This window comes from Microcebus murinus, chromosome 8 (genome assembly GCF_040939455.1).
Source record: "Microcebus murinus isolate Inina chromosome 8, M.murinus_Inina_mat1.0, whole genome shotgun sequence".
NCBI lineage: Eukaryota > Metazoa > Chordata > Mammalia > Primates > Cheirogaleidae > Microcebus > Microcebus murinus.
Genome location: NC_134111.1, coordinates 25,846,624 through 25,859,270, shown reverse-complemented (window position 1 = coordinate 25,859,270; position 12,647 = coordinate 25,846,624). Strand labels below are relative to the sequence as shown.

Sequence of the window (12,647 nt, the reverse complement as noted above, 5' to 3'; positions counted from 1 at the left end):
TTGGGAAGAATGTGGCTAATGAATGCACAGTACATCAATGGTTTGAGAAGTTCCATTCTGGTGATTTTAATTTTTGTAGATCAGCCTTGGCAAGTGGGAAATAAAATAAAGAAAAAATAAAATAAAAAAATTTTAAATGCCATGTGGGCAACCTGAGAGCAAAGTGGATAATGAGGAGCTGACAGATGGGTTCTACATGCGTTAAATGAGCGTTAGAAGAGAAATCGTCCGGAAGCTCGCCTTTTTTTGCTGTTATGACATAAAGGTGAACCATTTCTACACCGTATGATTATATGTGACGAAAAATAGATTCTTTTTGACAATTACAAGCATTCAGCACAACAGTTAGAAAGATGAAGTGCCAAAACACAGTGCAAAACCATATATTCATAAAAAAAAAGCCTATGTGCCGAATAGTGCCTATGTCCAGCGGTGGTATTGTCCACCATAGCTTCATGAAACCTGGTCAATAGATTACAGTGGACATGTACTGCAACCAACTGGATGAAATGGTGAGGGTGTTTGCTATGAAGCAGCTTAGATTGGTCAACAGAGACAGGCTAGTCCTCTTGCAAGATCACATCTTGCAAAAAAACAATGCTGCTCAAACTACAGAGGCTGGACTTGGAAACTCTCTGTCATCCACCGTATTCACCAGACCTTGCACCAACTGACTACCATTTCTTCCAGGCTTTGGACCACTTTTTGCAAGAAAATATATTCAATTCTCAACAAGCTGTGGGAAATCTCTTTTGAGATTTCATCGCCACTCGTTCTCCAGGCTTCTTCGCTGCTGGCATAAACAAGCCAGTAGTGGCAAAAGTGTGTCAATAGTCTAGGCACATACTTTGATTAATTGTACTGCTTCTTGTTTGAGGTATAAAAAAATAAATTTTTTATTTGAAATGGGACATTTCATACTTAATGAACTATACAAAGTCCTAATGTTTAGCATTCCATGCAAGATGCTTTGCCAATGGTTCACTGCTCATTTCCAACCTGACCTCCAATATTGTGTTGCTCCAATATTTTTGTACATGTACGTACAAGTAACATGTGCTGCAGGTTATCTAGGTTCACAAATCTATCACTGTCCTCTAAACACTTTATGCTCTATAGTTCTTTCTTTCCTATCCTAAATATAACCATTTTCTTCTTTCCCATTCTTCTTTTCTTCATCTGAAAAACTCCCAGAGCTCCACAGTAGCATCAAATTCCATAAACCTCTGATTCCCTTTTATCAGCTGACTTTCCCTTCCATGGCTCTCTTCTGCTAGCCCCTACCTGTATGTCCAGAGATCACTCTAAATATATTAATTACCTGCACTCAAATCTTTATCACAGGATCTGCTTCTGGAGGAACACAAACTAAAATACCCATCAAGGAGTCAGTGCCTCACAATTCAATGTTCCCCTTCATTCCTCTTGCATAAAATTCGTGATGGTTTCTTCAAGGTTCTCCTCTCATTCATTTAGCCATTTGTTTACTCACTCAGACAGTTAGTATTGAACACCACAGTGTTTCAGAGTCATTCTAGGTAACAGGGAGGGGGAGAGGTAATCAACAAAATGTAATGGTTTATTTATACCCTTTAGGCACTCACAGCCTAATGGAACAGGCCAATCCTGGTTTCAGTAAATGACTGAAGCCTTGGTCAACTAGGATTACCCTCCCCAGACATTCCAGTCTCTTTGATAGAGGGAACACTGTGGGTGTCCCTTGCCAACTTATCATAGACTGTACTTTGGTCAGACCAGACTTTTAGTGTCTTTCAGTTCACTCCTTATAAGCGGTTCTATATCCATGTGGTCTGCTTGACATTTTTACTTTAGTCAACAAAAGCCATCCTATCACCAGATGCTTGTGATATTGGCTTGATTCGAATATGTTATAGATTATTTTAAATATATAAAAAACATGATAATTAAAAAAAATCTTTCCTTGCTTTTAAGTGAAATCACATAACTTTCTGTCAAAATTCTACCATTGTATTATCTTACTATGTTATATAAAAATGGAAAAGGCAACTGACACTTGGCAAAATACAATCTTTAGAGATTGCCGTAATATCAGGCTCACACTCAGCAATGGCAAAAATAAGCATTTATTCCCCATGACATTCAGAATCCCTTAAGAAAACAAAAGGTAAAAGTACACATGTTGCCCTGTGTCAGTAGAATAATAAAGACAAATTATGCATTTGTTTATTCTGCATTTTGGCAACTGTTTAAATCAGGAGCAAAAGTACATTTTTGCTATATTTCTGAAGAGAGGAACTGGTGGATTTATAGTAGACAAACAAAAGTCATGATTATTTTACTCAGAGTTCACCCATATGGAAATCATTTTATATCACAATATAAAATCTATAAAATTCTCAGATATATTTTAGATCCAATATATACATTATCCTTAGATCTAATATATATAATCTTTTTAGATAATAAACATATTTATATTATTTTATGATTTTATAAAAATATTCATTATATTTATATGGAAAGTCAATTTCAGGAAACTTAAGAAACTTGTCCAAATTGTATGGCTATATATCCTGGAGCTAAGAATTGTACTCAAATTTTCTGACTCTTAGACTCAAATTTCTCATATAATCCCATATAACCTTTTGGAGAGGGTGCTGAGGGCAAACACTTAGAACTTCTGTGTTAAACTGGATTTTTATAAGCAAGCTAAGCCTAAAGAAAATTATTCTCAGAATCTTCTAAAAATAATCAAACTTACTATTATTATTTTTTATGCATTAGAGTTCCTTTTTCTTTTATTGCCTCTAACAGAACCTTGAAAATTCCAAGCCAGAGCCGATAGAAGAGCCTCAAGAATAAGTATGAAATGCAGTAATTCTTTGAAACAAAATAGAATGTTAGAATGGATGAAGGGAATATTGAGAGGTGCAGTCTGAGCTGAGCCTTAGAGGATGTTAGCTTAGTAAAGAGAAGACCTTGATTTAAAGGTAGAAATCAGCAAATAGTGGTGTGCATCAGGGATCATAAGCACTATTTTATGGGAACATTTTTTTTTAATTATGGGTCAAGGAGTGGTGAGAAAAAACTGGAGAAGGGGCCATAGGTCATAAAGAGCTTTCTATAGAGACACTGGGACTCTAATTCCAATTGCAGTCATTCCAGTGCAGTAATTTGATTAGAAATTGTTCTTAACTTTTGACTTCCATTTTGAAGGATACCATATCTGGTGGAAAGATCCCAGTCTTATGTTTTGTACTTGGTCATGGCATCTCATGTTTTGTCTTCTACATTTTTAGGCCAATTAATTTTGTATGCAAATAGAGTATATTTAGTTACATTAGGGAAGTTGGGTAGAAGGAATATTTGGTTTCAGGCACTATTTAAATAATTAAAAAAAGATGAATTGGTACACTCATTTACTTCTCCCAAGTTATCCATGAGCCATTTCTTGAAGAAAGTTGAGTTCTAATGTTATAGATCACACTTTATTGAATTTTGATGGAGACATCTGGTAATTTTGGATTCATCTCATACTTCTGGGTGAAAGCAATACCTGATTTTGCTTACAAGGGTGTGGGCTATACTATGAGTAATAAGAAAAAAATTATTTTACAAGAAAATCTCAAAGATTCTGTATGCTTATAATTAAAAGCTTTCCACTAAGCATGTCATTAGGCCTCTTTGGGATATCTGAATAAATGGATTAAAAAGTAAGTTACTTTCTTTTAAAATTTTGAAGAAAAAAAACATAAGTTCCTATACTCCAGAAACAAAAAGGAGTAGACCAAATAAATCCTGTATATGGCATGAGGTGATCATTTGCATTCAAAATACTTTTCTCTGCATAGAGATTCACTGTAAGAATGCCTTAATGTCATACTTTGCAAAGGTACTTTAAACTTTATATGACAATAGCGAATGAAGATTATATGCCTAACTTTATAAGAAAATATTACTATATACCCATTCTAAAGTCATAGGATAAACAAATAGATACCTTCAGAGAAGTTCAAAGACCTTTTTTATTGTTGTTTACAATCACAGCAGTGTATTAATGCTAAGGAAATATTTGCTTGAGAGTTAGAGCAAAGAGCCCTCTCGATTTGGCCTACTATTGAAAGAAAGATGCCATTTGACCTAATGAAATCAGAAACTGATTAAATGCAGTTCATCTAAGGGGAGATATGGTCATGGTGTTATTGCCAGGGTCAGAAGGAAAATGGGGTGATCTAGTGCTTGAGTACTGAGAGGGTTAGATGGACTTTCAGAGTAGCTAATGCTGTGAAATACATGACAATGGACACCCACAGGTCACAGGGCGAGATCAACCCCTTAGATGGGAAAGAAGAGATTAATCAGAACTTTCTTTGCTCAGCTCATAACTAAGCCCTCTTATCAAATGATTCATTGAGAACTGAATGTTTTAAAGAAACTATAATCCATTGGTCCCAGAAAAAGTAGGGATTGTTGCTATCTTGAGAACACGTCAGAACAATGGCTAGAGACACGCAGGGCCACACTGAAGCCCTGGAACCTTCATGAAGAATACTGTTATGACAAATTAATTTGGAAACTTGATTATCCAGTGTGTGTCTAATCTTTGCTGGCTTCCCCCCACCCCCATGATGTTCAAATTTGCCAGCTTTAACAACATCAATTTGCATGTACAATTTTTCCATTTTTTTTCTTTACCAACTAAAATATTTTGAAATAAAGAACTCCTTTAACCTGCAAAAAACAACTGATAAAAGAATTGACACTTGACTATTATTTAGATATCATTTGTCTTATAACTATAGTAAAATAAAATGACTTATTTTCATGTCTTAGTTCAATAGTTTATTTTTCTCAAGTGGATATTGAATGAAACTGGTGCCAGAGTGGCAATATTTATTGTGGAAAAATAAAGAGTGAGGTAATTGATCATCTTACCCAAATCAGAAACCTCTGTCCTTTCGATAACATAATAACCCATAATATTCTACACAAATATTATGATGTTTTTGTTATTTCCAGGTAAGAGCTTTCTAGTTCTTCAATACTAGATATGATTTATCTGTGAAATGTTTTCATTTTCTTGGCAGATGGCTTGTTCATCTTATTATTTTCATGCATTGGCAGGATTAGGCTGTTTTATATAAAATTCTTAATAAGAAGAAACTTTAAAATATGTATTTATACAAGTCTCCAGAACGGGCTTCACAGTATGTGTTTTAAACAATTGCTAATTACATATTTATCCAAGAAACAAGTTTTAATTTTTCATTTTGGATAATAATAAACATCTTAAAAGTTTTCTTAATTACATAGTTACCAGGAAGGTCATGATGGTCACAAGAAAAAAAATACATTGGTTTTTTGGGAAAAAGTAGGAAAACAATGAGTTAGCAATGTTTTATTTAAAGAGGTCATCATGTAACTCATATTCTGAAAATTTGATCTTTCTTTAAAGTTTTCAAGTCACAATTAGAACATATGTATATTCGTTTATTGAATTAGACACATGGGCAATGCCTAACTTTGTGTGCGTGTGTATGTGTATTTACTCCAGTTTTTAATTAGGAAACTTTTTAAACATACAGAAGAGGTGAAATGACAGCATTATAATCACTTGTAATATACTACCTAGACTCACCAAATGTTAACATTTGGGACAATGCCAGACTTAATCTGTCATTATACATATTTCTTACAAAGAACATCTGCCTTGCTGAGGACTTATTCTCTCCCAATGATGCAAAAACTTCCCACTTAGCCTCCCATTCTCTCCTTTTCCCGCAATTTTTCTGACTTTGAGGCTTCACTATCCCTCCTTGCCTGGGATTTTCAGGGTCAATGAGTCTCCTAGCCAAAGCCATGCTGAGACTCCAATTTGCTTTGGTGGAGTTGGTACAGGAGTCTCGGAGAAGAAAAGGGGAAACCATTTGGAAAGCAATGCTACTGAGAAGTCTTAGATCTCAGGGCCAGAGGTGCAGCAAATTCAGAATGAACTGTTCCCTAGAAACAACATTCTAAATGATTGTAGAAGCTTCAAGTGTGTTTTTGTGGCCTGGGATATGGTTTCCTTGTGAAAATGTGTCAGTGTCTACCCAACCAGTTTACAAGTGGATTTTGAGAACATAGCCTACTTACAGTTGTGGATGGCCAGTGTTATAATCATTTAGATTAATACAAAAAATTACTGTCTTCTCTATCAAACTTGTTTTCACATGACATGTTCATGATTATTTAACAGGCAAATTTTTAAAACAAAGATAACATTAAAGATCTATGGCATTTTCATTTTCTACATTGTATAAAAATCTCAATTCAAGTTTTTCATTCCTATTTTATCCCTGTTGCCTTATTATGCACATGATTAAAGGGATATGGAATTTGGAAATCCAAATCTAAATACCCTTATTATTACACACGTATTACATATACTCTTATTACACATATCAGTAAGGAGATATGGAATTGGGAAATCCATATCCAAATACTTTTAGGATTTCGCCCTGAACACATTTATTTTTAGGATAACTTGAAAGATAGCTAAAAGGAAATCTATTTCCTTTTAGTTGTCTTACCTTTTGACTATAGTCTTCTAACTCATGTTCATTTTGGGGTGCTTATTTATAATACTAAAAGTGTAAATCTATATAAATGTTATCCAAGGTTTCTACATTCATGGATTTTATGGTTTAGCAATTGATAAGTATGAGATATATTACTACTAAAGAATCACCTAAATACAAAAATAATTTTTTTAAAAAATTGAAAGCACAGATGAGTGAAGTCAAGAATTTCGGTTGTATACTTTTAATTGTATTTGTTAATGAAAAAGAATGAATGCATTCATGAATGAATAAATGAGAGCTTTGTCTAAAGGAATAGTGAAATGGCTAGATGAGGAATCCTTTCCATCAACTAGAACTTCTTAATGACATGCTCTTCTGGGCATAAAAGAATCAGGAGCATCTCCTGGCTCCCTTCCACTCTCTCCTGGTGTGTGTGCTGCTCCCAAGAATGCCCTGGCTGCCATTTTCACCTGGGGAGTCGCCAAGGGAAAGACCAGCTGCTCAGGTTTAGATTTTTGCAGCCAGGACTCCCATATCCAGTACTGGCTTCTCTTCCCTATGCTCTGTACACTCAGGGAACAGGATGGCAAGTAGCGATACCCTGCTCCCATCTTCCGTCAGACACCACCCTTGGCTCGTGCCCTGTTTTGGTGCCATCTGCTTGGGGACACAGAGGATAATACCAAGAGCTCCTACTTATTGAGTGCCTGCTGTGAGCTAAGTATTTACATATCTAATTTCAAATTCTCACACGATCCTGTAAGGACAGTATTAGATCCATTTTTATAAGTCTGGAAAGTAAAGCTCAGAAAAGTTAAGAAAACCTCTCCAAGATTATCTGATGCAAGATTTATTGCATTTGGGCCTTTCCTCCCTTTGCCATCCGTGGAAGACATTTCTCATTCCTTGGAAAAATATGTTAACATCTTCCATCTTTGATTGGCTCTGCACTTTTCATAACAGTTCTCCCTGGAGAGCTGCTCTCCTCCTCTCATCCCAGGCTGGTGTCCTGAATTTCCCACAGTGATTTGGCCCTTACATTGAATTTTCTGGCTTTGTGTCTGTTAGACTCAAATGATATCTTAAAATATCTGATTAGTACTTAATAGTGTTGGCAGGTTAGAATCATATTTTAAAAAGGAAAGTATATGTAAACACAACTTTTTGAATTCACTTTTTGAGAGAACATATTTTTCCCATGTTATACAGACAAACTGGACAATGAAATGACCACCTGTTAGCTGCTAATGATGTTCGCATGCCTTTTAAAAAAAAGTAATTCTGGCTTTATCTGCCTACAATCTTGGCGACAAAACTCGTGGGAACATCAAGGGCATAGGAAGCCAAAGGCAGCAAACTGACAATAAAGTTTGTGCTTAGACTATTAATAAGGAAGCGGATACTGTGAATCTCTGATTCCACATAATTATTTAATCTCCAGAGGGTGACATAAAGCTGAATGCATGTTTTAAGAAACCTAAGTTTGTGTGTTCAAATCTAGGACTAAGATCAGAGGATTTCACACAGGGTATTTCTTACTTGAAAACAATATTTAAAAAAGCATCAACTATAAAATATGCCAATCACTATTTCAAATGCATAGTCTAATTTGAAATTGTATGGGTGGGTCAATCATTATGCCTTTCAAATGAAAATGAATATATACATATTGAATGAACTTAATTCAAAGTCATAAAGACGGATATTAACTGTGTCGTATGTTGCAAAAATGTACTGGCCCTACGAAAGGCTTACAACTAGACATATTCTCCAAGACAGAGAAATGAAGGATTTTCTAAAATTACGGCTAGCATTAAAGATTAAATGTCTCTTTCATTTTAATAGTGAATTCAAAGTTCAACAAAAACACCTGGTTTTAATGTTTTGGCCAATAAGTTTTTGGGTTCTAAGTTTACTGATTTCTATGAATCTTAGTTTTAATGTAGTATTTCCAACCAAGTCAAAGGTTGACATAAACTAAGTTTACCTTTTATTTGTTCACTTTGCTATAGCGTAATGATTAAAAGCACAGGCTCTAAAATCAGATTGTCTGAGTTTGAAACATGTCTCCATAACTTGTCTTTGTACAAGTGACCTTAATTCTCTATGCCTTCATTTTGTCATCTGTAAAATAATAGTACCTACCTCATAGGGTTGGTGGATTAAATGAGTTGATATAAAGTAAGCACGTAGAACAATGCCTGGTATACAGTAAGTGCTCAATATTTTCTAGTTATCATTTTATTAACTTCAAAGTAAAAGGTGAATATGAAGTCATTGTATAATTAGGTGCATTTTGAAACAAACTAAATAAATCGTGTGTCTCTTCTTTTGTCTTTAAGCAGGATTGGATTTAAGCTCAAAGTAGACAAATAATTGTCTTTCCCAATTAAAAACAAATTCTGAAAAGAAGTATGGAATATCTTATATGTAAGATTTTTTTTCTCAGTAGAATCTTAAAACACTTTTTTTGAGACAGAGTCTCCCTCTATTGCCTGGGATAGAGTGCAGTGCATCATCACTACAACCTCAAACTCCTGGGCTCAAATGATCCTTCTGGCTTAGCCTCCCAAGTAGCTGGGACTAGAGCTGCGTGCCACCACACCTGGCTAATATTTTTAATTTTTTGTAGAGATTGGCAGGGGAGGGGGCGGTGGCATGCTATGTTGCTAAGGCTGGTCTTCATCAACTCCTGGCCTCAAGAAATCCTCTGGCTTAAGCCTCCCAGAGTGCTAGGGTTATAGGCATGAACCACCATGCCTGGCCACATCTTAAAACTTTTAAAGTTACTACTGCTCAATACAGAATTCATTAGCCTCAGTGTTTCTCAAACATATATTTTGCAAACCTTATTTTCTTCCTAGCTTCAGGGTTGAGAGGCATGTCAAGATCTCCTCCAAACTGGCAATTATATCTGAGATTCCAGATCTACTAATCATTGTATCACATATGCTTTAACATCTATTATAAAATGTGTATATAATTAATACCAAATATATACTCACAATTGAATTCTATTTCTGAAATCTTACCTACGTCTGAACCCATATGAAGTAAAAGAGGACAATGACCAGAAATTTAAGGAAAACGTTCTTTCAGTGAAATAACTCCAAACTATACCAAAAGTCTCTCTAAATGGCACTGTTATCTCTTCACAAACACATCGTGCATTTTCTAGACATAATCTTAATCTCCAATTTAGCACAACTGGTTAACTAAGTATGTATCTAGCAGTTGTTGGAAATTATAGCATGGGTCATTGAATAATGACTTAATTTTGAAAGGGTGCTTCTACTCTAAGTTCTCATGTAATTTCTAGATTTGTGACTACCAATAATTCAACTTTGGAATTATCAAATATAAATAGCTTCTACATTCCCTGTCATGGGTGTGTGTGTGTGTGTTTGTGTACATGTATGTGCATACATATTCACATATATCTTTCCTAATATACATACATATGTGTATATGCATAAATAAACATGAGGCATATGCGCCTGTATACAGGTACATATATATATATAGTCCATTAGCAGCTCTTCTCAACTCACTGAGTTCTCCTTAAATTCAAAAAGCTGGATATAACTATACTGATCTTTGATCAGAGAGGGATGGAAGAAAAAAATGGTGATTCAGAAGATTGGGGGTAGCTAGGTAGAAGATCTAAGAAAGACACTGTAATTTTTAAGACTTCAAGAAATTGGCTTTTTCTGATTCCAAATATATCTATTTGTTCTTTCAGGAGGTTGAGACTCAAACTAACTCTGAGATATATGTGACATGTTTTAATAACTCCCTTTTATTGAGGAAGAAGCAGGCTGGGGAAAGGTTAAGAAAGATACTCAAGATCACTATGTAAGTGATGAGACCAGTTCTTTTTATCCCAAATATTTTTAGGACATTAGAACCCCAAATATTCTTTTAGAATATTAGAAGTAGATGTGACCTTGGAGAATATCTAATTCACATCCCGCATTTTCAATCAGCCTCTGGAAAGTGCCTTTTCAAATCTTTCTGGTGGTCCGAAAGTGTGTAAAGTTACGTAGCCTCTTGGCTTAAGTTGGGCCAACTGTGGTGGTCACTCATATTTTTTAATGTATGGAAGTCAAACAGCCAGCATATCCAGGTTTGGAAATGCTTGACATTTCCCACTCTCAAAATCAATCACCAATCTGACCACCATGGCAATTACTCAGAGACTCAGAGGTTTGCTGTAAGCAAAGACCATGAACTTGGAACAATTATTTTCTCAAAAGGCATTACCAACAATGATGTGAGCAAAGTGCCCAGACTGCCCTCCAGTGCATGAATCCCTGCCCAGGAAATGGCTACGAATCTTCCACGAGTAACATGACTTTGGCTTAAGTTTCATTTCAATGCATTTATATTTCATAAGCACTGCATTTAGACTTAAAATGAGCAAGTCAAAGAAAATACTCACTTAAAGATTTTCTGTGCTCTGGTTTCTGTTCTTTTATATCACTATCATAGTGACTTAGCAATTCAGTACTGGAGGATCTTTGGATTTTGAATAATTCCAGGTTTCTTGATGGACAATATGAATCCTTTGGCTGAAATAAAACAAACAATTAGACTGGATAATTTTACTAGGAAGAAAAGACTAACTAAATAGTTTGTGGTCTATTTTGATGTTATTAAATAGATTTAAGGAGAAGCTTGAAATAAGATAATTATTTTGGGATAGGGCCTCTATACTAAGCCTAATACTCGAATTTAATAATGGTTTATATATGCATATGGTGCTTACTAAATGCCATACATTATTCCAAGCACTCTTCATGCACTAAATCAGTTAAGTATTACAATAATTCTATGAAGTAGGTAGTATTATTATTATCCTTATTTTCTAGATGAAAGTGAGGCCAAAAGAGAAAAGTAGGCCACAAAGGTAGTAAATGATAGAACCAGAATTCAAATGCAGGCAGTCTGCTCCCAGAGTCCACCCACTCTTAAAGACAAAAAGCCCCTATACGGGGACTATACTGATGATGGGAAAAAATGTGTTATTTTATTTTCTGAAGTTTTAGTCTCAAAATGATATAATAAAAGACTGCAATCAAGTATCAATAAAATCACACCGAAAATGTTATATGTTCCTATTATGTACCATATTAACAACTCTCTAAATTTTCTTCAAAATTTTGCAAATATTAGTGTCCTAAAATTAGATGTTTGATCTAGAGTCAGTATGAAATGACCAGTTTTAAGTAATTTGACTCTGAAAAAACATATTCTGAATGTGTGATTTAGGAATTTTGTGAAGTCATAGATAGGTAATTTTCAGGAGAAGGACAATCTAGCTTAGCTGGAAGAAGAATAAAAATCAGTACAAAGGGTTATTATTTGCTAGTATTATAACAGTGAGTTTGGTGGTAAATACATTCATATTTATTTTCAAGACTATGGTCTTAAATACATTGATATTTATTTTCCAGAATGTATTTTCAAACTGCATAAACTGAAAATGTAAAAATTCAGTAGTTATTAAACACTTGTGCACTTTTTACAGCCTCCAGTAAATGAATGTCCATGTTATTTCAGAAAAAAAAAAAGAAAGAATGTACTACATTTTTGAAAGAGAGAAATTAATTGACATTTAGTTTCATAAATCCTGTCTGCTGAAAAGGTTTTTAGTGGATTCTATTTAAACTTAAAGGAACTTAATATCTCTCAGTCCATAAGATCTATTTAAATGCATGTGTGTCATATGCCTGAACAATAAGATTTAAATGACTACATTTTAATTAATAAAGGTAACAGCCAAAACAAATACATACCAATCTGTCAATTGCATTTTTGATAGCGTGGAACCAATCCAATATGATGAAGTCAATATCTGACTGGAGAAGGAACTCATTTCCTGATACTGTTGTGATCTGTAAAAAAATCGACAGGTAAAGAAACCATGTGAGATAGCTCTCTTACATTTTAAAAAATATCTTTTTTTAAAAAATCACAGTTTAATACACTGAAATATCTTGTTGTATTCCAGTAATTGTCTTTCTGGGAACTGGAAGCATTTTGAACTGCTCTCTATAAACTGTTTTTTCATGTCATAACAAATACATTATTGTTTTAATA

The 12,647-nt window shown here is 34.5% G+C and overlaps 1 protein-coding gene across 2 annotated transcripts in view; it reads right to left on the bottom strand.

Moving 5' to 3' along the window:
- Positions 1-12,647, bottom strand: part of ARHGAP15 (Rho GTPase activating protein 15) — a 604,592-nt gene that overhangs the window by 296,381 nt on the left and 295,564 nt on the right. For both annotated transcript variants that reach the window (XM_020288414.2, XM_020288413.2), the window contains exons 7-8: positions 12,344-12,442; positions 10,987-11,116 (exon numbers count right to left, since the gene is read on the bottom strand). In XM_020288414.2, the coding sequence (XP_020144003.1) occupies positions 10,987-11,116; positions 12,344-12,442 (229 nt within the window). The remainder of the gene's footprint in view (positions 1-10,986; positions 11,117-12,343; positions 12,443-12,647) is intronic.